This window comes from Ambystoma mexicanum, chromosome 1q (assembly GCF_040938575.1).
Source record: "Ambystoma mexicanum isolate Mex_15411 chromosome 1q, UKY_AmexF1_1, whole genome shotgun sequence".
Classification (NCBI taxonomy): Eukaryota; Metazoa; Chordata; class Amphibia; order Caudata; family Ambystomatidae; genus Ambystoma; species Ambystoma mexicanum.
This window is the reverse complement of record NC_090922.1, coordinates 629,491,068-629,517,392: the sequence shown is the minus strand read 5'-3', so window position 1 is coordinate 629,517,392 and position 26,325 is coordinate 629,491,068. Positions and strand designations below refer to the sequence as shown.

The following is a 26,325-nucleotide window of genomic DNA, read 5'->3' as shown; positions in this document are numbered from 1 at the left end:
ACAATCTTTATTCCACAAACAGTCCTTTCTTGGAACTTCCTGCAGGTTTGCCATTGCCTGGTTTACTCCCCTGCCAGTACTTCTTACTTCCATAAATTTATAGCAGTTTCTCTTTACATCCAAAGTTGCATATATTTTCCTTGGTTCAGTATATTTATTTGTTTAAATGTTAGCTTTAGTTTTTCCCCATATCTGCATTCCATGCACTCATATATTGTTGGGGGTTGTGTTTGTGCTCTGCCCTTTTGACTCACAATCTTCTTATTGTTTCTGTCTCTGCAGCTTTACAATGTTCAAACTGTGTTTGGCGCAGTTGCTGAAACCCCCCAGGGACATCACTTTGCTTGGGCTTACTCACCGCCTCTGTGTGGTGTCTTCAGCCCTGTTCGTGCATACTTTGCCGCTTGCTTTCCACTCTGGGCTGTGTTGGCGTCTTCAATTTCTATCACAGCTCTGCTCCTGCACAACCTGCTTTCCTTCAGGTCCCGGTGAGGTTAATGCTGCTTCTTCCAGCTGCCGAACGGCCAGGAATCCTCTCATGGTTCCTGGCATGTCCATGGTATGTCCTGCTCGCGCAAAGTTGCTTTCCCTCTCTGCTGGTGATTCACACCGGCTTATTCCTCCAGCTTCTACACGCCTCTGAGGGAGATGCAATGCCTTCTCCCGAACAGCTTATGCCAATCGGTTGGTTTCCCTCTTTAAATGTCCCGCGCACAGGCGTGTTCTGAAACCCACTAGCATGCTCCTAGAGATTGACTTTCTTTCTGCTTTGCATCACTTCCTTCATGCTCCTGATCCCATTAATTAGGTGGTTGTGGGAATTGGAGTCCATGGATGACCACTGATATCAACTGATGCATAGTACTTGGAAAAGCTCTCTCATATAGACCAGTTCTATATGAAGGTGAGTTAGAACTGAAAAAGGTATTCTTGGAGCTTTTACTTTTTAGACCAGGGATGGAAGTTTGGCCTAAACGTTGTTGGGAAAAGGTTTCTCCATTTTCCCTACAAGGTTAACAGATGCCTGGCAATAGGCCATTAGGGTATTGGGTGTCGGGGGCCTTTTCCAAGGGCACAGGGGTAAACCATATCTCATCCAATGAAGCCATGACATCTCCCCAGTAGTTGTCTTCTCCCATGTGATCCTCCCTCATATAGACGCCCCCAGAGTTAGGATCAGGTAGCGGCTGCTGTCCCCTGGCCACATGGGATGAGGTAACCAACATGGAATCTGTGATGACTCCATTGGAGTCATCACATAACCCAACACCTCCTTTTTCCTTAGGGAGGCAGAGCATCTTGTAAGCTATTCAGTTTCTTATTCTGTCATAAGAATCTCGAAAGCGTCTTTTGTGCTGTGTTCAGAAAGGCATTGGGACGCTCAATAGGCAACAATTTGGTATGATTGTCATCTTGATCATGTTCAGCCTCACCATCCACGAGAGCGTCAATCAATCCCATTTGCTTATGTCCCGTTGGATCTGTTCTATAAAGGGCTGTAGTTTGCTCTGAACAACTCAGAGGCGGACCCCGTGATAGTTATGCCCAGATATCTGAATCCATCCTACTGTGTGCTAAACGGCAGAGTGTCTTAAGTACTCCCTGTCCCCTCCCACTCATGTCGTGTTCCTCTTTCCAGGCCAATGCGACCCATGCCCATTAACCCACAATACAGGGCCCCAACCCGCTCCCTTCAGGTCTATCCGAATCCCACCCGTCCAGGACCTTTTCCATAAACTCCCAGCTTCCACCGTTGAAGGCCCTTTTGGCATCTAGGGAGAGCATCACCATCCCTGTCTTTTTGACCTGCAGCAAAGTCATTAGGGCCAACGTTTTCCTTAAGTTGTCTGAGGCTTGCCTATCATGGATGATTCCCACCTGTTCTCCATGGATCAAGACTGGTAGGGCCGTGTCCAACCGCAAAGCCAGCACCCTTGTGTAGATTTTTGCATTGAGGTTTAAGAATGAAATTAGGAGTTAGGATGAACATTTCATCCCGTCTTTCCCTTCCTTGGACAGCACCACAATTGGAGAGTCCAGGAATGAGGGTGGAATGCCTTTGCTTCTCCTGATACCGTTAAACACTCAGGTCAGGTGCGGTGCTATGGTGCCTGCTTAACATTTATAGAAAGCCGCTGTGAACCCATACGAGCCTGGTGACTTGCTTGCTTTCATATTTTGTATTGCTGCAAGCACCTCTTCTGTGGTAAATGGCGTTTCTAACCACTCCCTGTCCTCAGCTGCCAATGTGGGCAGATCCAGGTTTCCCAAGTAGCCCTTGAGGTCCGACATGGGAGCCTGATCCCAGTTCCTGTACAAGTCTTTGTAGTAGTCTGCGAATTCCTCGGCTATGCCCTTTGGGTCTTTCTCTACACTCCCGCTAATCCCCTGATACCTGTTGCACTGTGCAGTCCACCCTTTCGGTTTACGCCTGTGCACCAAAACAGATGCATCCTGTCCCACCCCACCCCCCTCTCATAGTATTTGTTTGGTCACTTTCATCCTGTAGTAGATGCGCGCCTCCAACAGCTTGTTCAGCTCCTGTTTTTTCTCCTGGCTCACCAGCGCTATTTCGTTCCCCCGGGGCCCATCACTTACAGCCTCCCCTCTAGGTCTGCCAACTGTGTCTCCAGTTTGCTTTCTACCAGGCTACGTTCCCTTTTTTTTCCTCATCCTTTCCGTAATAAGGAGTCCCCGAAATGTGGCTTTCGCTGTCTCCCACACATATTTCAATGCCACCTCATTGTGTCGTTAACCTCAAAGAATTGCGTAATCTGCTCCTGTAACTGGTCCCTAAATGGCTTATCCTCAAACAGCAAATCATTGCAACATCATCTCGAGGACCCTGTGCTCTGGAGAGCCTACCCTAGGGTATAAGTAAAATGTTGTGGTCCGACCAAGTGATCCCCACCACCGACACTTCCCGTAGGCAATGAAACGCATGTCCCTCCACCAGTAAATAGTCCATCCTTGTGAGTGTCGTGTGCGGTTCCGAGTGGAACGTGTAGCCCCCCAATGTCAGGTGAAGGTATCTCCACACATCATACCATTGACCATCCTCCAGAAAGTGCCCCAGGTCCTCACTGTCATGGTCCTTAGCTCTGCGCTCCTTCCTTGACAGGGACTTTGTCACTGGAGGGGTCCCCAATCAAATTGAAGTCTCCCCCCAGTATGGTCGCTCACACGCCCATTCCCGCATCTTTAGTAGTGCATCCCTCAGAAATGTTATCCTGCTTTCGGAGTGTACAGGGCTGCCAACGTGTTTCCTCTTTTCTCCCATCCTTCCTCTCAACATGAGTAGTCTACCATCCATGTCTGCTTTCATCTGAAGGTGCATCAGCTTTATGGCCTTGGAGAGAATCATGCCTACTCTGCCCTTCTTTGCCCCCCGAATATAGTGTGCCTCTTGGACAAAGGTCACTGTCCATTTCTCCCTCTTGGTTTCGCTAGCGAACAAGGACCTCTTATAGGGTAAGTTCAGCCCCTTAACGTTTAGTATTCCCACTATGATGCAGTTCTCAGGCGACACCATGGTTGTGCACAAGCAGTCTCTCATTCTTGAGTTGACCTCCCAACTACTGTTGACCTTGTGCCGGACCTGCACAACTTTTACTAAATGGACTGCCAATTCCAACCCTCCCCTTTCTACTGACCCCCCAACCCACACAACCAAAAACCAAGTATCAACAAAAGCAAGTGTCCCTGAGATGCCCAGCTTATACTGGTCAACCATTTGGGCCTTCCAGACACTCTTCCGCCTGCTGCTTTCAAGTGCCCTAGTCCCACCTCCCTCTTAACTTCAATACTCTCTCCTCTTCCCAATCTGCCAACCCCACCTCACCTCCCCTCTTCCTTCCCACAAAGCAATTCTCTATTTTGTGGTTTTCCCAGGATACACCAGGGGCAGTCAGCTGTGGGTTTTGGGCGAAGGAATGCCCATCTTGCTGAACTTCCTGCCACCTTCCGTGCACCCGGTTGCGTGAATGCCATCCTAAAAGGTTATCTGGCAGCTATGCTCCACATTTCTTGTTCCCCCATGCTTCTGTTCCAATTCGGTCAGGAGGGTGGGCACCTGCTCAGTGTCTCTCACTCCGGATATACTGATTCGGACAGCTTCAGGAATTTGATGTAAAGGTAGAATGGCTGTGACATCAGTCGGAGGGGTCAAGTGCTGTCTGGAGACAATGTTTCCTTTCAGGATAAGGGTGGTGGGGCATATGCTCAGTTCCCAATGCACAGACCCCATTAGAGAATTACATAAACAGCATGATAAGTAAGAATTCTCTACTGTGCTCATCCTAATAGATATTTTTCAGACTTGTACAGTCTCCATTGCTTATTCCTTACATAGTTTTAAGACTTGTTTTATTAATTTGGGCCTGGATGGCCCAAAATGAATTGTGCCTTAACGATGACAAAACTTAGCTTATCCTAATAGGAAACAAAACTAAACTTGATAACTTGCCAAAAAAATACCATTCCTTCAACATTGTTGGCAGTAACATCCAAGTTGCCAAAGAAATAAAAACATTGGGAGTCTACATAGACTCATCGCTCTCCCTCACCAGACAGGTCAATTCCATTGTCTCGTCCGCAGCCTACACATCTAAATGTATCGGATCCAGTGGACCCTTCCTCTGAACGGACAATAGTATCACACTAACAAGAGCATTGATCTTATCTAGGATAGATTACTGCAACTCATTATTTGCAGGTACTAGCATGAGGAATATAAATAAACTTCAAGTAGTTCAAAATAACGCTATTAGAGCAACCTTGAATATACCTAAGAACAATCACATCTCATCTACTAGACAACGCATACATTGTCTCCCGGTCCATCACAGAATCAAATTCAAAATCCTCACCCTGACCCACAAATGCCTGGCCAACAAGGCACCAATTTATCTTAACAACCAAATCAGTAGATCCCAATCCAACACACCTACTCGATCCTCCTATGCCAACTGTATCACTGTGCCAAGATTCAAGAGACTACAGGTGGGTCCAGCTTCCCGGTAGTCGCAGCCAACCTCTGGAACTCCTTACCACCACAGATAACAAATGACCCCTCATTGTGGTAATTCCGAAAAAGTCTTAAAACTAGACTATTCAGCTTGAGTTCACAATAGGGATAGGTAAACTAGACCAGCACGTATCCCCCAAAGACACACACTAGAACTTGAACTGCCTGCATCAGTCATGTGAACATAATTGTCTGTAAGTAATTTGAATTATGTCAACTTATGTAGCACCAATAACACCATGTAAATATATAACAGTACTAAAGCAAGCAACTTGTTTCATGAAACTGGTAGGCTATACCAGCAACACATTGTAACCATCTACTTAAGCATGTGCGCGTTGATGCCTTTGGGCTAAGTGCGCCTTATAAATGTCAAATAAATAAATTAATCCGTTAAAACGGTATATACCATACTGTATGTGCTATTTTAACAACGGTTTGGAAACCCGTAGTTTACTTTGTGTATGTTATTGTGTATTAGTACTAAGTAAATAAAAACGAAATTAAAAAAATTAACATGTGTACATGTTAATTAGTGTCTTGCATTTAGTTGGATGTGAAGAGTGCTTTGTATTGCTCCAACTGACTTCACTTTCTTAGGTTCATCTCTAAAAATATGCCATAAGAAAATGTTCCTCCCCAAGATACCGGATTTACTTGAGTCTCTCCCTCCCTCCCTCCCTCCCTCCCTCCCTCCCTCCCTCCCTCCCTCCCTCCCTCCCTCCCTCCCTCCCTCCCTCCCTCTCCCTCTCTCTTTCTCTCTCCCTCCCTCCCTCCCTCTCCCTCTCCCTCCCTCCCTCTCTCTCTCCCTCTCCTTCTCCCTCCCTCTCCCTCCCTCCCCCTCCTAATACTTCCCTCCCCCTCCCTCGTCCTCCTAATCCCTCCCTCTCTCGTCTCCCTCTCACTCCCTCTCCCTCCCCCTTCCTCCCCTTCCCCCTACCTCCCCCTTCCCCTTCCTCCCCCTCCATCCCTCCCTCCCCCTCCCTCTCTCTCCCTCTTTCCCTCCCTCTCTCTCACTCCCTCTCAGTCCCTCTCTCTCTCCCTCCCTCTCTCTCTCCCTCTCCCTTTCCCTCCCTCTCTCTCTCTCCCTCTCCCTTTCTTTCCCTCCCTCTCTTTCTCTCTCTCCCCCCCCGTCCCCACCCCTTCAAGCACCTCGCAAAAATGACTGCCATTTAAACTTAAATCCAGTCCACCTTTAATAAGCTTGCTTACTTCCAGTCAGCATGCATGCTGCTTACCCCTGTTATATTGCCATTATATTACCAGTGCTACATGTGACTACATCCCTTTCCCGATAATTTGTTGGAGGCACCACCTCCCCGTGCTTTCCCTTTCGAATGGTTCGACACCATAAACTTTCCTTTGGTAACTGCAAGTGCCATTCAAAATGGAATATGTTTGAGCAACACTTTGAAGTGCAGTTATGCAAAAATGAATAAATGTATGAACAATGGCATTTATTGCACATGGGTGTAGCTGCTGTCATATGGCAGAGCTGTTCTCCATTCATTTATTCTAATAAATGGAGAAAATGAGCTTGCTGCAAAACTGCCACTTTACACTTGACAACGTCTTCTTTGCTTTGCTGGGCCTTGCTCTGCTTTAGAGGTACCTTCTAGAATAAGTGTCTGGACTTGCTTGTGGCATGTACTTCATCTTTGAACTGACATCTGTTTTTTTCTCTTCCTCTTCCTTGCTTCAGATGTTCATCAAGTACCTTAAGGTTAGCAAACCTTCTCTTTGTGAACGTTCTATGCGCTGGGCTTGGCATTCTCTTTTGCACTGTTAATTGCTTTTTTTTAAATGCATGGTTATTTAAATATTTAAAAAATCATCGTCTTTTCAGGTGAGGACACATTTGATCTCTCCTTGGTGAAAATGTAATTCTAAATGGAATTGTTTGTGAAATTGTGAAAAAAAAAATTGCTTTAGAACATTGTTGCTGCACAGGTTGCTATTTTGAATCTCAATTGTGATTTACATTCCCTAGGTGGAGCTGGTATCTCATTTTGGATCGGAACACTTTTGTCCTCTAAGCCTGATAAGGTAATTAGTAAAAAAAAAATCTGTCCACCAACCTTTGTCTGTGTCCAGTTTACAAGGTAGAAAACAATGTTGATTGTACTCTAATAATTATGTGTAACTCTTAACTAGCTGATCATTACGGTATTAATCATTTGGCCACATATAGTGGAAATTATTACTACCTCTACCTATGACTTCTACCCTGTTTAAGCATATGCTGCTGATAGTATTTGAAGTGGTGTTCCTTCGACATTGATGGAACCTAACAATAGGACTTCAAATATTCTTTTTATAGAAAAAAGCATTCGCTATCATATCACCAATAAGGATTAATGAGATTTAAGCCCTGTGTTCGTAAGAGACATAGGATTTTCAATGGGAGTAAAGGTGTTCAGAGAGCTCACCCTTCTTTTCGAAGGTGAAATTAGCTTTTCATGCATATCAGCTATTTCCTTTCCTTCTTTCTTCATAATCTATCCCTTCCAGCAGATCTCTTCAGAGTTTAGTTGTAAACTTCACATTTTGTTACGAGTTCATCAGACCAAATGAAAATTAGGAAAACCAAGCAACTATTGCATAACGTTTGCTCTGTTTATACAGAATTGGCAACATCAAACAGTCTTTAGCCAAATTGATAGTTTATCCATCACCACATGCTATTGGAACACCAACCGTCCCACAGAACTTATTAGAAATCTTAGAGTTTAAATGGAAGGCGAGGCGAAGATTCTTGTTGGCAATGTGGAAGGAACTGAAAGAAAAACATTTTTGCAGCTCATGAATCTTTTATCTTCACATGCTGTGCATAGTCTATCTAGCGGCTGGCCCAGAATATTGCAACTTGTTTATCATAGTTATGCACTGGCAGAGGTGACTCTGTATAGGATTGCTTTGTTTAGATCTCCCTTTGGAGTGACAAGCGGAGGAAGATGATGAAGATTCAGTGCAGTGAACAGGTAATTTTTTTCGTAACTACACTGGAACTAGGCTGTATGAGAGAGATGCTAATTTTGTTTATTTAAGAGATCACGATTTTTCAGTGTCTTGGCCTTGTGGAAAAGACTTGGGTTAAACGTTGGCTCTGTGCAATCATAGAGCTTGATGGATAGATGAGCATAACGCCAATAACTGCTGTCTTTGACAGGACTGGAAGGAGAGTGAATTACGGGCATGTAACAGTTGTAATGCTAGGCCACTAAAACATGAAAAAAATGAAATGTTCAGCACCCTAAGCCATGGGCTGCTACCTTGGCTCTCCAAATGCTTTGGACTACAAGTCCCATCAGCTCTTGCCAGCATGTTCAGTGTTTAGGGATCAGAGAGGTTGTAGATCAAAACATTTAGAGAGCTGCAGCTTTCAGAACCCAGCTATAAGCCATGGGAGCCAGTACAGCCAAAGCCTTGCACAATTGGTACCATTCTAGGAGGGAAAGGAGCTCGAGGTTTAAAATGACATCTGGTTCAGAAGCCTGCTGCAGAGGTATTGACTGAGTTAAGACTTCCAAATTAGGGAAACGGTGCAAGTACTTATTTGTTGAAGCTAATTTGTTTCCCCTGCAGTACTCCTACAAGATTGCATCTTATCCTTACTGCTGTTAGGAATATCCCTTTGTGCCATGTTTTTGAGTCCCCTTCCCTTGTTGCTTGATTTTTTGTGATGCCCTGACCTTTTCCCAGTGAGTTTTGCCCAGATCTCACTGGGGAAACAATTTCATTTGTGACCCTTTAGGGAGCCTTATGACCCTAGTATGGAAGAAAGCCATATTCTGCATCACATTTGAGAGCCATTTTTACTTTTTTCTTGTTCTGATGATGACTTGACTGTTTCCCCAGTCAGTTCAATCCAGATCTCACTGATGACCCAACTCCGATATTGTCCTTTAGAAGTTACACAAGTGAATTGTGTCCTCCTTTGTAGATAATGTCACTACTAAACTCTGCCTCCTGCTCTGGGGTATTGATTAGTTTAACACTTCTCTGAGTCCACCATTCCTGCTTAGGTTCTTCTTTCGGTCTTTACTTCCTTTAGGGCTGTGTGTGTATATTTATTTTATTTATTGCATTTGATTGTATGCCCAAACCCGGGGGTATCACAGCGTGATAGACCCTTTATTTAGAAGAATCAGATAACACTGCCCCATTGTTTCCTATGAACCCTTAGATTTAACATTTGAACTTGGGCTCATTTTGTTTTATGAAAAGTCCAGTGTCTGTGAATTATCAAAAACTTTAATGATCCTGTGAAATCAATTTCTGCATTTTTAACAATATTCTCCAAAATATTTTGAATATGTACTTAACTGAATATTTTGTAATCCATTCTTATGTACAGCTTTATTATATAAAGAATATATTTGTAAAGATATATTTCAAATGGATTGTGTCCTCCCACGTATTCCTCATCTTAGATATTCGTAACATCAGCTTTGCTGCTTCGGAAAAAGAATTCCACACCAGAGGGCGCTGTGCTCGATGTTGTGGCGTCGATGTCCCTTGAGGGCTGCTGTAGAGTGTCGACGTCATCCACAGTATAAATGGCTCGAGCCGCGCCCGTTGGCTTCAGTTCAGTTTTTCCGAAAGCTTTCGCTTCGTGTATGAAAACGGCGCTTTAGTCTTTCGAAATGTCTTACTCATCTAACCCATCTACGCCTAAAACTGGCTTTAAAAAGTGCCAGAGTTGCGGGAAGAAAATCTCTATAACTGACCCCCATAGAGTTTGCCTCTGGTGTTTGGGTCCGGACCATCGAGTTGACGAATGCCGTTCCTGTCAAGCTATGACGAATAAAGCTCTCGAGGAACGAAGAGGTAAATTGGCAGTGGGGGAGGAATCTTCAAAGGCCTCTTCGAAGAAAAATAAAGACTCAGCGGAGTCTAGGAAAAAGTCTGGACGTAAATCGAAAAAATGTAGGTTGAGCCGTCGGTCAGGAAAATCTTCGTTGTCTTTGAAGAAGGCGAAGAAGAAAGCGTCACCGATCTCACTCTTCTTCTTCTTCGTCGTCTTCTGATACAGGGGGTTATCACCTGTCCATCAAAACATGATTCCCCTAGAAAATGGGAGGCTTTTAGAGCCTTGATGATGCGAATGTTAGAGAATGTGGGCCAAACCCCCTCGAAGAAATAGCGTGAAGACCATGCCACGTCTCATTCTAAAGATGACAGAGGAAGGTCCGAGACTAGACGCTCCAAATCCGGTGAAAAATTGTCAAGGGTGTTGTCGAGAGAAACCTCTCTGACACCTCATAAAAAGAGCAAGACAGGCCTATCGGTGCATAAACCGAAGGCGACACCAGACAAAATGGCGTCAGGTGCCAAACCGTCATCGAAGTCTGTGTCGAAGGTCTCCTCGACGCCTCTGTCGAAGACTTACTCGACGCCAGTGTCGAAGGTAGCGTCAACACCTTCCTCGAAGGCGCTTAAATCTAAAGCTCCTTCGACCTTATCAAAGCCAGCATCGACTAAATCGACGCCATCAACGCCTTTGTCGAGGGCAACTTTGATTCCGTCACCAGTATCGACGCCTTTGGGAAAACCAAGGTCAATGCCTTTATAAACCAAAGGTAACATTTTTCACTGTGTGCCAAGAAAATACTTTTTCAAGTCTATGGCCTCTATTTGAGGAACAATCCTCGGAAGAGATTATCCCTTTTGCGCTAAAATATGGTACAAGGGATGATCCTGAAGAACTAATTGATCCTCAATCCAAAATGTCTGATCTCTGACTGTCTACATACAGCTAGTGGTATAGATTTGACAAACCTGACCCTGCTGATCATGCAGACTCGGCATATAGAAATATTCTGAATAGTGTGGGGGAGTTCATGGGGTGGAACAGAAATTCACCCACATACGAACAGGATGACATGACGGACATTCTTAGTCAAGGTCCTCAAAAGGATCCTGTTCTTCCTTTTCACACAGCACTTCAGAGGAAGGTTATGGCCGCATGGGAAAACCCAGAATCTGGACCAGCGGTGAACAAAAATTTCGCTAGAAAATACAGACCTTCCTCTTCTGACCCTGACTATTTAACTAAGCATCCTACACCGGAGAGCTTAGTAGTCCAGGCAGCTACATCCACTTGACAATCTGCATACCCTTCTATTCCCCCAGATAGGGACGATAAGAGAATTTATGCCTGGTCTCGCAAGATTTTTTCTCCAAGCAGTATGGCTTTAAAGTCAACAAATGTGACCTGCACCCTTGCAAGATTCACATACACTCTGTGGGATTGTATTAGTGCAGCGGCTGAACACATTCCTGAGGGCGAGGAATGAGACGGCTTCCTTGCGATTGTGAAAGATGGAAAGGAGGCTATGGGGGAATGCCTTCAATTAGGACTGGGCACTGCTGACAGCATCAGCAGGTCCATGGCGTCTAGCACAGTGCTACGCAGGTTTGCGTTGCTGAGAAAGTCGGGCTTTGCATCGGATGTGCAGACCAGACTTCTCAATATGCCATCTGGCAGCTTGTGGTTGTTCGGCAGCCAGGCGGATGACATTTTGGAGAAGCTACAGACCTCTAAGGCGGCGGCCAAGTCACTTAGCGCCTCTATATGACAAACTCAGCAGCACTCCTACTCAAGCTCATCTTCCTTGAGGGGTCGTCCTTTTCATTTTTATTCCTGATTTGGATGAGGAAAAGGACAGGCCAGTCAAAGAGGACAAAGAAAATGTGCTCTGGGTGGACGAGGAAAGGGTGCTAGATCAGCCCCAGCAGCGGCATCTGCCCCCTCAGCTGCTGCTGCACCCGCCGCAAAGCCACTCTGAAGCCTTGACCCACAAGACCCAGGTGGGAGGCAGGATCTCTCAGCATCTGAATAAATGGCGGGCATTACTTCAGATGCTTGGGCACTGAACAGTGGCTCAAGGTTACTGCCTTCCTTTTCAAAAAAGGCCTCAAGACCATCCAATGGGATACAACTCTGTCAAAATTCCAGATCCGCTCCTGTTGCAGGAAATTTTAACACTGCTAGAGAAAGGTGCAATAGAAAATGTCCCTGTAGTGGTGAGGAACAAGGGTTGGTATTCCCCATACTTCCTCATCCCAAAGAAGGACGCAGGATTGAGACCCATCTTGGACTTAAGAAACTTGAACACGTTCCTCAGGAAGGACAAGTTCAAGATGATAACTCTTTCTCAGATCCTTCAGGCTCTCCAACTGCAGGACTGGTTGGTATCATTGGACCTTCAGGATGCTTACTTTCATGTACCGGTCCATCTCAAGCACAGGAAGTACCTGAGGTTCGCAATTGGCAGTTCTCACTATCCGTTTCGAATTCTGCCATTTGGGTGGACCTCGCCCGAGGGTTTTCACCAAGCTGATGGTGGTAGTGGCAGCGAGTCTCAGGAGAGGTGGGCTTCATGTCTACCCTTACCTGGAAGATTGGTTAATCAGGGCATGTTCACCCGAACAGGCCCAAGAACATCTGAGAATGACCTGCCACTTCTTACACAGACTGGGCTTTTACAAGAAGTCAAATATGATAACATTCCAAAGACTCCAATTCATCGGAGCAGTCCTGGATACTTTCTCGGGCAAAGCCTGGCCTCCCGAGGTGAGAGCTCATCACATTCTGCAGATGATAACAAAGTTCCAGAATGCCCAGCATCTGCCGGCCTTCGATTTTCTGAGGTTGCTCGGGCCTTATGGCATCCTGCATGTTTCTGTTGCCAGAGGCCAGATTGAGAATGAGATGCCTTCAATGGGCCCTTGTAACGCTCACCTGATTCCCGCAGAGGCGCCGGTCTTGACTGGGTGAATGCCGTATCTTCAAAGGTGATGTGTAACACACGGTTGGCTCTTTGGGCTGGACCTCTGTGCACTGTATGTCTGATTCGAAGAGTAAGATGTCTTAGGTAAGTGAACGCCGAGCTCTCCATCTGCCTCGGGGCAGGGTGCCGTAACCAGTTTCTTCACTGGATAAGGGTGCAGGCCTCTTGAACTCAGAGGACTGCTGTCCGTCGTTAACTGCACGAACGGTAAGTTCTGGGCACTTCAAATGTCTTAAAAGTCTTTTGTAATGCTATCTCTTGTTTTGCAGGGTTCCGGCGATGGCGGATGGCGGGCTGATGAGAGTTGAGGATCGAACCCGCGTGAGGAATAGAAGCGCCTGGAAGCACGTAAGTAAGCGCTTGTAGCCTGCTTCACGATGCGCACTAACTGTCCCTTTTATCTTGCAGGTACAAGTTCGGAGCTTTAGAGAAGCTGAAGGGTGCTGGAATACCCACTGGATTCGGCGTGGGAAGGAGTAATGGCACGTGAGTAATAAAGTTGCCCAATGTCTTTAAACGCACCTTCTTTTGTCTTTCAGATGCGGGATGCAGCACCGAAGGCCTCCGGAGCGTGCGAAGAGCTGGTAAGCTTTTGTCTTTCAGATGCCGGAATGCAGTGTGAAGACCTCCGGAGCATGAGAAGAGTAGGTAAGCCTTTGTCTTTCAGATGCCGGAATGCAGCGCGAGGCGTTGGTGACAGCCGATGGACCAGGTAAGAGATGCGCTGCCACTGAAGACCGTAGTGCTAACCTGTTCTTTCTTTGTCTTTACAGGTGCTGCTGAAGACTGGATTCCAGGATGGTAAGCCTTTGTTCCCTTAGGCCCAGGATCAGAAGCAGAAGACACGATGAGCGTTCTGCTGCAGAGAATGCAGAATAACGCAAAGCAAGATTCATCCATCGGGTGTGGTTTAAATAGCCTCCTGTAGTGCTTAGGTGTCTCCTTCCACAGCCACGCCTAGGTAAGAAAAGAGTTCCTGCTTTCCAGAAGAGTTCCAGTGTTCTGAACCTAGGGAGTGGCTCCTGCCCCACCCAACAGGAAAAGTAGTCCCAAACAGAAGAGGATCAGGGGTTCAAGTGGCAGGTAAGTAAGCAGCATGGTCTGCTGCAGGTAAGTCCACCCAAGCATTATGAGCCCGGCGCTTCCAGCGCTGGGACTGGGCATCTTTATGAGCCTGGTGCCACTGGCGCCAGGACAGGGTCCAAAAGGTCCCAATTGGGACTGGCTGGCACTCGGAACCGGGGTTATGGGTCTGCTTCCAAGGGAGTCTGGCAAGTCCTGACTCAGGGGCAAGGTTGTCCTCATCCAGACAGACAACTCGACAAGCATGTACTAAGTCAACAAGCAGGGAGGCACCAGATCCCCTCCTCTGTGTAGACTGGCAATCAGCATGTGGGAGTGGGCCCTGGAAAACGACATATACCTCACAGCAGTCCACCTCCCGGGGGAAGCCAACCTGGAGGCAGACAGGCTCAGCAGGTTGAGAGCGGACAATTACGAGTGGCAGCTAAACGACCTTGTCATTCACGAGATCTTCAACATGTGGGATCATCCCCAGGTGAATCTCTTTGCCACCTGGCACAACAAGAAGCGCCGTCAGTTTGCCTCCTGGCAGGGACAGGGCCCTGGTTCCCTGGGCAACACATTTCGGCTTCAGTGGAACGGCATGAGGGCTTACGCCTTCCTGCCCACTCCGCTGATTCACAGAGTTATTTGCAAGATCAAGGAATCTCGCCAACTCAACATCATTCTAGTAGCTCCATGGTGGCCGGCCAGGCCATGGTTTTCGGAGCTGCTCAGCCTCTCGGAGGTGCCTCCGATTCGCCTCCCGACGGGCCCAGCATATCTTTTGGCGCAACAGGGGGCAGGATCATCCACCCCGCCCCTCAGAAACTAGCCCTCACCGCGTGGTACCTGAGCAGGTAATGCTGCGGCACCTCAGCCTCTTACAGGCCAGAGCTGGAGCAGGAGCTCCGGATCGCTGCAGGAGCAGCTGATCTTCATCCCCCTTCGAAGTAGAGGCCACATGGAGGTATGCTGACCACCTCCAACAATTAGAAACCAGCACACTAAATTTGGCTATTCTTAGAGCTTTATGCACAGTAGCCGCCGACAATTTCATTATTGTGTGCATGCCCTACTAATGCATTCATTTCACACACAATCTGTGTTGCCCACATGCAAGCCCAACGCTTTACGCATCGCCATTAAAACACACAAGGTGTTTATCCTTCTAAGATGGCCGCCTGTGTTTCTGGCCTGATGTGCCCTGTTCAACCAACACAGCAGAGAACAGCCTCTTGCTGATTGGCCCGTGCCCTGACTACTACAGCCTACCGAAAGCCGGCAGGCGTAAGCCGGCCCTTCCTGGAAAGGCCCTGAGGGTAAGGCCAGCAACTGTCCTGAGACTGTCCCGAGCTGACCAGAGCCCAGGGCCAGACCCCCTGTCCGTGCTCCTGAGTCTGTGAGTAACCTATGCCTGTCCATACTCTTTGCCTCTGCACCCTCAATATAACCAGCCACCCGGAACTCACTTTCTTACTCAACACTCTATTTACACTCGCTTTGCCGACTAATTACTGCAACAACTTCAACTTGCCCTTACTTAGACTTTAAATGCTTGTTTGCTGACTGTGCACTCTAAGCCTACTTTGTACAAATTGGTCTTAGATGTTCCACTACTATATGACTAATACTGAGTGTTATTCAGCGACAGCTTCCACTACATAACCTGAATACAGATGCACATCTGACTGCGCACTCTGCATTTTGCTGTACACTTAAACCGTGCCCTAGCCTTGCTGCAAAAATTCGAATTTAGGTGATCTATTGTCTGTGCATACAGAACCGCTGCCCTTCTGGCTCCCATTGCAAATTGAATCTTGGTGATCTATTGTCTGTGCATACTGAACTGTTACCTTTCTGACTCCCAGTGTAAATTAATACCTTATCATGTGTGGTATTTGCTTAGCCTCACTGTATAACACTAGGTTTCCATATATCCTACTGTGTCAGAATTGCTTCATCTAAGCTGCCACGCATGCTAATCGCCGGTAGACCCTCTGCATAATTCCTAACTAGTTCCACATACATAATGTTTCTCCCACAGCTTTACACTGTTCTACTAAGATCACTTTTATATATTATCAGATTACAGTATCCTACTATGATACCCAACTCAATTCCACTCGCGCCAGCGCATAGTGTCCTTAAACAGATCGACATGATCACTATACTCTGTACTGTACTACAGAGGAACCTCAAATTACATGCTAGACTCCCAAGGCTATATGACCCTTTAACCAAATCAGCGCAATACAATGCCACTATTAGTCCTCGCAACGTTAGCCACTCCCAGCACCCCCTTCAACTCAACAGCAGACTCTTCCGAGAGCCTATCCTTGCCCCGAAAAGCATTCACAAAACTCAGCCAGCACTCTTGAAACCAGTACAGTGTGAGACAAAGGGCGCACTTATAAATGCCCACGCAACAGATATAGCCGACCTACTACACAATGAAGATTTAGACTTCCTAGCTGTGACCGAATCTTGGCTCCACCCAGCAGCTGGTCCAGCAATTATGCTTGCCCTACCAGACGATTATACCCTACTAAGACTCGATCGTACCACTTCTCGAGGTGGAGGTCTTGCCATAATAGCTAAAACCAAACTAACACTGAACATTTCTCCTCCCCACAACACAGGATCATGTGAATCCCTAACCGCTAAGTTAACCCTATCTAATACACAGTCTGTATCTATTCACCTTATTTACCGACCGCCGGCCCTTTAGGATCTTTTGAAGAGGACCTTACAAACATCCTATCAAACAATCTCAAGAACTCCTCCTAAAGCATCCTATTAGGAGACTTTAACCTTGGTCTCAGCGACCCCTCAGATGCTAATGCCACTCTAATCAACAACACCTTAGAGGAATTAGGCTTTACCCAGAAGATCACAGCTCCCACCCACATCAAAGGTAGAACTCTTGATTGGTTAGCCATGCATAATTGCCCAATTTTGGTCTCATCTATAATTCCACAGCCCTGGTCTGACCATTACTTGATCACGTTCCCCTTAGAGGCTGTACCATCGCAACCTGACAGTATAGCCCCAGCTGTCCTGACCAGAAACAAAAGAAACATCACTCCTGAAAACCTTATCCCCCTGATCCTACCTACTCTCAATGCCATCCCGGACCACACAGATCCTTCCACTATGGTAGACTTGTACAATAAAGTAATGCTATCTTCCCTTGATGACATAGCACCCATGAAGATGAGAAAGAGTAAGCCTCGCGAACACATGAATACCTGGTTCTCTCCCCATCTTAAAGCCATCAGACAGGAGAAACGACGCTGTGAAAAAATCTGGAGGTCAGATCCTTCAGAAAACAAGAAGAAAAACCTGTGTAAACTAGCCTCCCAGTACAAAAAAGAAATTATCCTGGCTAAACAAGCTTCCTATAACCTTCGGATTTCTCAAACCAAATCCAACACCAAAGAGCTTTTTGTAATTCTGAAAGAGGTAGAATCCCCTGTACAGATGCCTGACTCCTACATTAAGAATAAAAACTGGTGCACAGGTATACAAAAGGCTCAAGCTAATAAAATTACCTCCTTGCAAACTAAGATTAGTATAAAAAAGACTCCCTTCTCTCCACTTCCAAACCTAGCACCTCGCTGTCAAAATCCAACCTGACGCCTCCTCATGTGCTGATTCCCCACTTCAACTTCCGTAAAGTATCTACCAAAGAGGTTGAAAATGTTATTCTCACGCTCAAACCTTCGAATTGCCATGGGGACCTATGCCCTGCACAATTGATAAAAGATGCAGCTCATGAACTTGCACCATTTATAACCAAACTAATAAATGCTTCCTTCACATCAGGTACCATACCTAATAATTTGAAACAATCTTGGGTCCTCCCACTCCTTAAAAAACCTAATCTAGATCCCTCCACCCCCACAAATTACCGTCCCATTACCATAGTGCCGTTCCTACTCAAAATCCTTGATAACATAGTGTACCAACAAATCCAACACTACCTTGAACACTACCACCTTCTTGCAGTCCGACAGTCAGGCTTCAGACCCCAGCACGGAACTGAGACTGCACTCATAAATCTTAAGGCACAGATAGATGAGCTGAGAGACGAGGGTAAGACAGCATTACTGCTGCTCCTTGATCTCTCAGCTGCATTCGATCTGGTCGACCGCGAGATCCTGTGCAATCACTTACAATCGGCAGCCCACTTTTCCCAAGAGGCAACCGACTGGATCCAATCCTTTCTTAACAACCGTACTATGCAAGTCTTTTCCCCACTAGCAACTGCTGACCCAACGCCCATCACCTGCGGCGTTCTTCCGGGCTCTTGTGTCTCTCCCACCCTGTACAACATTTTTACAAAGCCCCTTTTCGATGATCTAGACGGTCTGGGTATCACCTACACAAATTATGCTGATGATACCCAGATACTCATCCCGCTGACGGGGGATTATGACAAGGATTTGGCCTTTGTAAATAGAGTGTACCTCATCATCCAGGCATGGATGGCCTCACACGGTCTATGCCTGAATGATGACAAAACAGAACTCCTCATCCTAGGCACCACATCCAACCTTAATAAACTAGGCCAAAATTACTCCTCCTTTGTAATTGATAACAATAACATCACCGTAGCCAAGGAGGTCAAAACCCTCGGCTTCTATTTAGACTCCACACTTACCTTCAAAAAACAAGTTAATGCTATGGCTTCCGCCACATCTTACACATGCAAACTTATTAGAGCAGCCAACCCTTTCCTTTCACCTACTAACTGCATCACCCTAGCCAGAGCTTGGATCCTGTCCAAGTTGGACTATTGTAATGCTCTATATGTAGGCAGCAACAAATACATCACGAACAAAATTCAAATTTTACAAAATAATGCTTTAAGAGCTGCACTAAGCCTCCCGAAGAAAGCCCACATCTCAGAGACTAGAAGATCTGTCAATTGGCTTTCAACGAAAGACAAAATATTCCTTAAATCTGTCTCTCTGACTCACAAATGTCTTCATCAAACTGCCCCTCAGTACTTGATAAGGAGATTCACCAGACCAGCATCCTGCCGCCCTTCCAGAAAGGTCAACTCTAACCTCCTTCTGGTGCCAAGATTCAAACGCATTACGTCTGGAGGGAACAGTTTTCCCGTTAAAGCAGCACAATTCTGGAACTCCCTACCACCTTCCATCACGGAAGACCTTCCTTACCCTCAATTCAGATCCAATAGCATCCTCTGGCTCAAGAAACACGACACCTAAACGCTCTTCTGCTGCGCCATACTTAACTACTGTAAATTGTGTATAACTATGTATATCTACTGATCTCAGATATAACTTGTAAGTATTGTACATCTCTTGTAATTATGATTTGCTGTTCCAGCTTTCACTGTTCTCGATGTTGTCCAGCAATGTAACCTCAGCTAGACTCCATCTATTGCGCTTCCTGTAACTTAAGCTTTACATTCCTCTTGTTGCTTTTGCGCCCTGCTACCCTTGGGTTAGGCGCGCACTACAAATAATAAACATAAACATAAACACACAGGGCGCACAGAGCAAGTCTACCAGGGGCCCAGTATAAGAGTAAATGTATCAGATTCTGCCACTGGGAAGACTCCAAGGAAATCGACCCCCTGGCATGTTCTTTGGACGACGTTCTCTCCTTCTTGGTGCACCTCGCCCACTCTGGCGTGCAGGTGGACACCTGCCGTACATACCTCGCAGCCATTGGGGCTTACAGGAACTCAGAGGAGGGGGATTCTCCTCCTCCAATCCTATCGTGAAACATTTGACGGGGCTCGCAAGGCTCTACCCGCCCGTAAAGAGGCCGCACCCTGTGTGGGACCTCAACAAAGTCGTGGGCGCTCTGGCACATAAACCGTTTGAGCCAATGGCACCCGCGGACATCAGGCTGGTCACCATCAAGACGGCCTTGCTAGTCACCATCAAGACGGCCTTGCTAGTCGGCCTGACCCGGCCCGTAGAGTCGGCGAAATACAGGCACTGGTCGTCTCGGAATCATATACTACCTTTCACAGGGACAAAGTAGTCCTGCAGACGCACCCCGCATTTCTGTCCAAGGTGCCGTCTGCTTTCCACTTGAACAAGGAAATAGTCCTTCCTACGTTCTTTCCCGATCCCAAAGACGAAGCACAGAGGGTGATGAACTGCCTGGATGTCAGGCGTGCCCTGAAATTTTACTTGGACAGGACCAAGGGCTTCCGCAAATCGGACGCTCTGTTTGTCACTTTTGAAGGCTCAAGACCAGGCTATCAGGCCTCCATATCTCGCTGGATGGTCTCGGCCATCAAGGAAGCGTATGAGGGCCAGCACAAGCCGCTTCCGGCCAACATGCACACCCAGGCAGTCAAGGCCAAGACAACGGCCATCGCATTCCAGTGCTACGTCCCTTGGCAAGTCATGAGCAGGGCGGCCACTTGGGCCACTCCCTCGGCTTTCTGCAAGCATCACTGTTTGGATGCAGGCTCTAGATCTGATGTGGCTTTCGGACAGGCGGTTCTCAGGAACCTGTTTGCTTAAGGAGGATCTCCTCTCCACCCTGGGGCTACATTCAGTTGTAATCGCCCATGCAGTATGGAGGAAAGGGGACGGTGTTGGGCAGAATCCTGTGCATTTCCCTTAGGGAGCACTGCAAGAAGATTAAGACTACAGGTGTTGGCAGTAAACCCAATTGGTAGCAGTCTGCACCACCCAGATTTACCTGGTAGCTGTGGCTGAGCAGTCAGACTTCTCTCAAGAAGAGTTAGACAGTATATAGAGTATACACATTAGGTACCAAAATACAGTAGCACAAGCAAACGCTGACCAGAGCTTTGGTATAAAAGTATATAATTATTTATTTAAAGACACACTTAGGAAAATACACTGGCACTAATATAAAGCAAGTTCAAACACAGTCACTATAAGTGTATACACCTCCTTAGTTAATTATTAGACAAGTCTAAGTTAAGACACCACTTATTTGCAAAACAGAGGTGAGCGCGTAACCTTAGATGGCACTCCAATAATTCATTTAAAAAGGGAGGGAAAGGCAGACTATGGAAATAAACACAATACCAACACTTTTAAGAAACCACAGCAAGTCAGGAAAGGCAGGGTCTACTGTAGAGCAAAATGTTCATAGGCCAGGCCCACTCTTGGAGAGAGCAAGGCGGAATGTGCCAAAGATCAAACAGTGGAAATGCACTCAAAGTCTTTGCAGAAAAGTCAAAAAGGGTTGAGATAGTTCAGAAAGCTTTAGTTTAGCAGGTCTGGGGCCAACCCAGTATAGAGTTCAATGATTTAGGGGACACCTTGAGCACTCTGTAGAACGGGAGGCCAGGCAGGACACAGTACCTTAAATGGAAAGGAAGCTCCAGCGGGGGCAGTTGTTCCTGGCAGTGGTTGCAGCTCGTTGTTCCAGGCAGAGGAAGAGAGGATCTCATTGTGGAGGAAGTTTGGAGTCGTTGCACTGCACAGGGATGAAACCAGCCGTAGAGTTCCCGATTAAAAGGTACGGTCCTTTTATTTGCAGTGAAAAGTGGTGAGCTTGGCTATCCGGCCGCCGGGGTGCTTGGCATGGCCGGTTCAACCAAGGAACACTTTAGGAAGCGAAAAGAGGTGAGCTGGATGGTCCTACCAGCTCAAAGGGAGAAGACTCTTCAGCAGAAGATCTTCCCAGTCGTTGGTGGTGTCATCGGGTTGCAGGGGACTCAGCTTTGTCCTCGTCGGCTTCTTTGGTCCAATGGCGACTTCTGAAGTTCCTGTCCCAAAAGCCCTGCTTTTATGCAGAAAACCCCCATTCAAACAGCCTAGCTGTCAATCACTCCTGCAAAGTGGTGAGCCGGCCACTGGGCCAATCAGGGAAGAGTGCGACTTGGGTTGCCAAGGCAACGCAGTCCAGGGTGCCTAAGCCCCCCTCCACCCCTCCTATGGAATCCAGACAGAATGGCACCACTTGGAGGGCTTCTGTGGAGAGGCCCGCCAAAATAGTGGAACAAAGGGCTCGACTTGGGTCAGAGTCACAGAGACTAACACAAACGCCATTTTGGAAGCGAGTTCTGGCAAAAAAAAACACTCTATGAATTTATCATAAATAAATAAACCGGTGGTATCTTTAACATTGCACCAAAAAGTGGTGTGTTTAAAATCAATGGGAAATCCCATTGGAGAATATTCCGGTGGAATATTTTGCGTGGTAACCACTGCCACCAGCCAGAAACTCGTCGAGGGGGGACAGGACAGTGCCCCCTCGACAACAGACCCAGGGGCAATCTAATTACCCCTGCCCAGTACTTCCACACTATGATAGTTTGTACTGGTTCTGTTCACCATTTTAGCCTAGTAAAGCCAATGGTGACTTTACATGCCCTGGGAGACAGTAGTCAGTCCCAGGGTATGGAGTCTATGTTTGGGGATCACTATGACACCCCTGTGTTACTGCACTGAGGGTGCCGTGTAACACACATACAAAAACCAATGATAGCCTATGGGGAAAAATACCCCATAGCCCATAAGCACACAAAAAGTCAAAGGAACGTACTCAAATCATGTCTAAGAGTGGGAAAAAGAGTCTCACTCTTAGCAGGAGAGAAAAAACAAACCCCAAAAATCCAGCAAAGCTCCTGGGGGGACTCACTAGGTTTGGGAAATTAGCCTTTACAGAGAACTCTCCCTAACATATCCATGCACATTGTATAGAGTTAGTTGTGAGGGCAAGAATAGGTTTTGGACACAGATTCTTCAGTTGAACATTTTGACTCAGACATTCCTTAGTTTTCTTTTGGTAGGGAAATCCCACTTTAGATTAGGGCAAGTTAGGCCTTTTCGATCCTGACATTTAAGGTAATAAAAGTGTTTATTTTGAGATTTCAGTCTGTTGTCTGTGTCCTCCATGATGCCTTCATAGATGGTGTCAGGAGTGGGATGCGGATGAACCGATAAAAGTTGGGGGGCCCTAAAATTTGAGAAGTTGAGTGCCAGAGCATCGGACCCCTCAGTTGTCACTAAATGGCTCTATCGGGTTTGATATCTGCAGTAGTAGGGATGAAATAATTCTGCCAGGAGAAAGGAGACCGATACCTACTGACTTAATATTGATTCCACCCCCTGATATAGATATATTAGACTAGCCCCCAAGTCCTGTTTAGCATGGAGATTTGGGATTGAGGTCTTAGCAGGGGTGATAGACCCAGATTTCCGAGGTGATGTTAAGGTCTTATTAAAACATGATGGAAGGCATTCTTTCCAGATCCGCCAAGGAGACAGGATTGCTCAAGGGGTGCTTGAAAAAGTAGTGTTCACCCGGCATAAAGAAAAATCTGGGGTGGTAAGCACTATCAGGGGCACTCCAGGCTTTGGGGAGTCTGGTGCAACCTCTAACGATCCTCCCAAAATTGAAATTAGAAGATCTATAGAGGAAAACCCGAGACACTTCCTGATTCAGCTTTCACCCAGAGAAATGACCCCTTAGTTGCTGAGTCCTTTTTGCAGGTAATTTCAGAACTCGAGGGTCGTGAGAAAGGGGAAACCTTCTTTTTTTAATTTTAAGTCTGGGCTCCTCTATAGAGGGAATACCACTTCGGATGGCTTAGTAAAAACGCAGTTGGTGGCCCCCACGAGCATAAGCGGGTGCTATTGGAAATAGCCCATTCCCAATTGACGGGAGGGCAATTAGGACAGTTGAAGACTCAGGCACAGATGGCAAATACATTCTATTGGCCTGGAATTCACGCTGACATTAAAACCTTTATCCAGGCATGCTCAGTCTTCCAGAAAACTAACACCCATATGCAGTGCTCCAGATAAGATTTTGAGGTGGGAGTATTTTACACATGATTTTTCAAATTAGAGAGTAAATGCAATTTCAAGAGAGTAAAAATGAGTTTTCTCCTCTGCAAGAGAGTAAAACGTATCCAACACATACACCCAATGCATACATAAAATCAGACCCATAGACCAAAAGCGTTGTAGATCAAAGTTGTCTGGCTTCTCCAGAGCCCTTCACTCCAAATGCAAACGGCACATCCCGTCTGGGCACATAGGAACAGCATATCACTCCACTTGATAATGGCATATATCCTCCCTGAACATGCTAGCCACGCATCTCATTTTGACACATACTAAAGTGTATGCCACGTACTCTGTGCACATGGTGAAGGCACATCTACTTTCAGCATTTTCAGAGATGTGCTGTTAGCATTTGAAGAGCAAATTTGTGTCATTTGCATGTGTAAATTGCACCTTTACACTGTGCCATGCTAACAGCACATCTCTATGCATATGCTAATGGCAGGCATTGTTTTCACGTATTGATAGAACAGGTTCTGTTTAGCAAGCCTGATATTTGTACATGTTGACAGGACATATCTCTACCCATAGTGACCTCCAATCTCTTCTATGCGCATGCTATTGGCACATCTCTTCTCGTCTGCTAATGGTGCATGGTGCATCTTCTCTGCACACATACTAGTGGGACAACTCTCTGTACATGTGTGATAGCTGCGTGCATGTGCATAGAGGAGATGTGCATGCTAACGACATGCCTTTTACGCACATGCTAATGGGACGTATCCTCTCTGCACATGCTAACTGCACATCCCATCCCTGCACGTACTAACTGCGCATCCTGTGCAGCGACGGGATGTGCAGTTAGCATGTGCAAACTCCACATCCTGTCTATGCACATACTAACGGCACATCTCGGCTCTGCATGCTAACGGCACATCTCGGCTCTGCATGCTAATTGCTCTTCTGTTCCATGGCACGTGCAAATGACACATCTTTACTAATTACGTACTATGGGGACATTTCTTCTCTGTGAGTGCTAACGTAGCATCTCCTCTGCCCATGCTATAACAGCACATCTCCTCTCTGCCAGTCTTAACGGCAGGGCTCCCTGCTGCACAGGCTAAAACGTTGCATCCAAAGAAAGGGTGGAAAGCTACTGGGCAGGAGGACGGCCTGCACTTCCCAAGTTCCAATTATGTGACGCAGCCTTGATGAGTGTGGCGCAGAGGGAAGTCCGCAGAGGAGTCGCTTCTTTCTTATAAGAAGTGCAATAATGAAGAATGACTGTTCACACAAGTTACAATCAGTGCTGGAAATTGACAAAATGTACTGGGGCCAGATGTACCCGATTTTCCCCCTCCCCTTTCCTTATTCAGCCTGACTCGAACATGTCCTCTCCAGCCCCCACCACAATGCGCAACAGTGCTCCCCTGGTATTCTGCTCTATTTTGCTGTAATAAATCAAGTACCATTCACAATGGGATAATAACCGTTACCACAGTGCTTAAAAACTGAAGGAATTTGGCTAAAAGCGCTATGTAAGAACACATACTCCCTTTCGACCTGTTATTGGCATAGCCTCCGTACACATGCAGCAGCACATCTCCTCTCTGCACATGCTAACTGAGCATTTTCTGCATGCGCCAGTGGCACATACATGGCCTCCCTGCATGTGCTATTGGCCAATATATTCAGTTCCGGCTAATGGAACAGTTCATCCCTGCATGGGGTATTGGCCCATCCCTCGTGGTATAGCCCAACAGCAAGTGCACGTCTTACTACAGCCAGCCTAACTTTATAAATTATACATTACAGAGCAGGTTTACAATAGGCAGCAAGTAAAGGAATAATGCAGATGTGTTGGCTTCCGCCCCTTTATTTCAGCACTTTGAGGGGAGAGGTGGGGGTGGCTGGTGGCTTGTGAGAGTAAGACGACCTACCTGACCTCTCTCCCATGCAGGGGCACAACAAAACCTACATTTCGGGGGGCAGGAGGGGGGAATTAAGTCGTGATGGGAGGGGCCACTTCAGAAAATAGGCAGGGCAAACTTGGAGGCTCTGCCCCCACTGTTCTACCCAACTCCTCCCATGGCCTGGTGTGGGGAACAACTATTGAATAGTATATTTTAAAGCGCAATATGCAGAGAGGTGATGGAAGACTTTCTTGAAAGTAACAGCTTTAAAGTTTTACTGCCTTTGTTCAAGTACACTTTTCTGAGCACACAGTAAAACTTTAACACCGCCAGTTTGGGGGAAAGACTTCCCTCACCTCCCTGCCTATCAAAATGCAAGTGCGCACATCCAGGGGTGCACCTAGGCTAAAATGTAGGCTGGGGCTAACCCTTCAAATGTTGGGAGAGGCACTAACTTCAGAGACTGTGGAGGAATGGCAAACTTACTTGTGTAGGGGCATCTAACTTCATTACTCATTGTAATAAGAATATTCAAGTGCAGCTTCAATGTTACATTCAGTTTACTGCTCTCTCCTGAGTTTGAAACACTCACTTCTTGCAGAACCTGAAGGTCCTAGAAAGTGTGAAAATGGCAGATGGTGTGCAATGAAAGACTCAATATCCTAGCATAACAGGGCATTGCAGAGTGCGAGGCAGTACTCTGGACGGCCCAAGCACCTTCAGTGGCTGGGAGCAACTGGGGAGAACATGTAATGTTGGTT

The 26,325-nt window shown here is 46.6% G+C and overlaps 1 protein-coding gene across 5 annotated transcripts in view; it reads left to right on the top strand.

Annotated features, from left to right (window-relative positions):
- Window positions 1–26,325, top strand: part of SUCO (SUN domain containing ossification factor) — a 1,613,753-nt gene that overhangs the window by 611,223 nt on the left and 976,205 nt on the right. For 4 of the 5 annotated variants that reach the window (XM_069641200.1, XM_069641195.1, XM_069641198.1 and 1 more), the window contains 2 exons: window positions 6,729–6,749; window positions 7,017–7,072. In XM_069641200.1, coding sequence (XP_069497301.1) covers window positions 6,729–6,749; window positions 7,017–7,072 — 77 coding nt within the window. The remainder of the gene's footprint in view (window positions 1–6,728; window positions 6,750–7,016; window positions 7,073–26,325) is intronic. The other variant, XM_069641197.1, reaches the window with a different exon arrangement.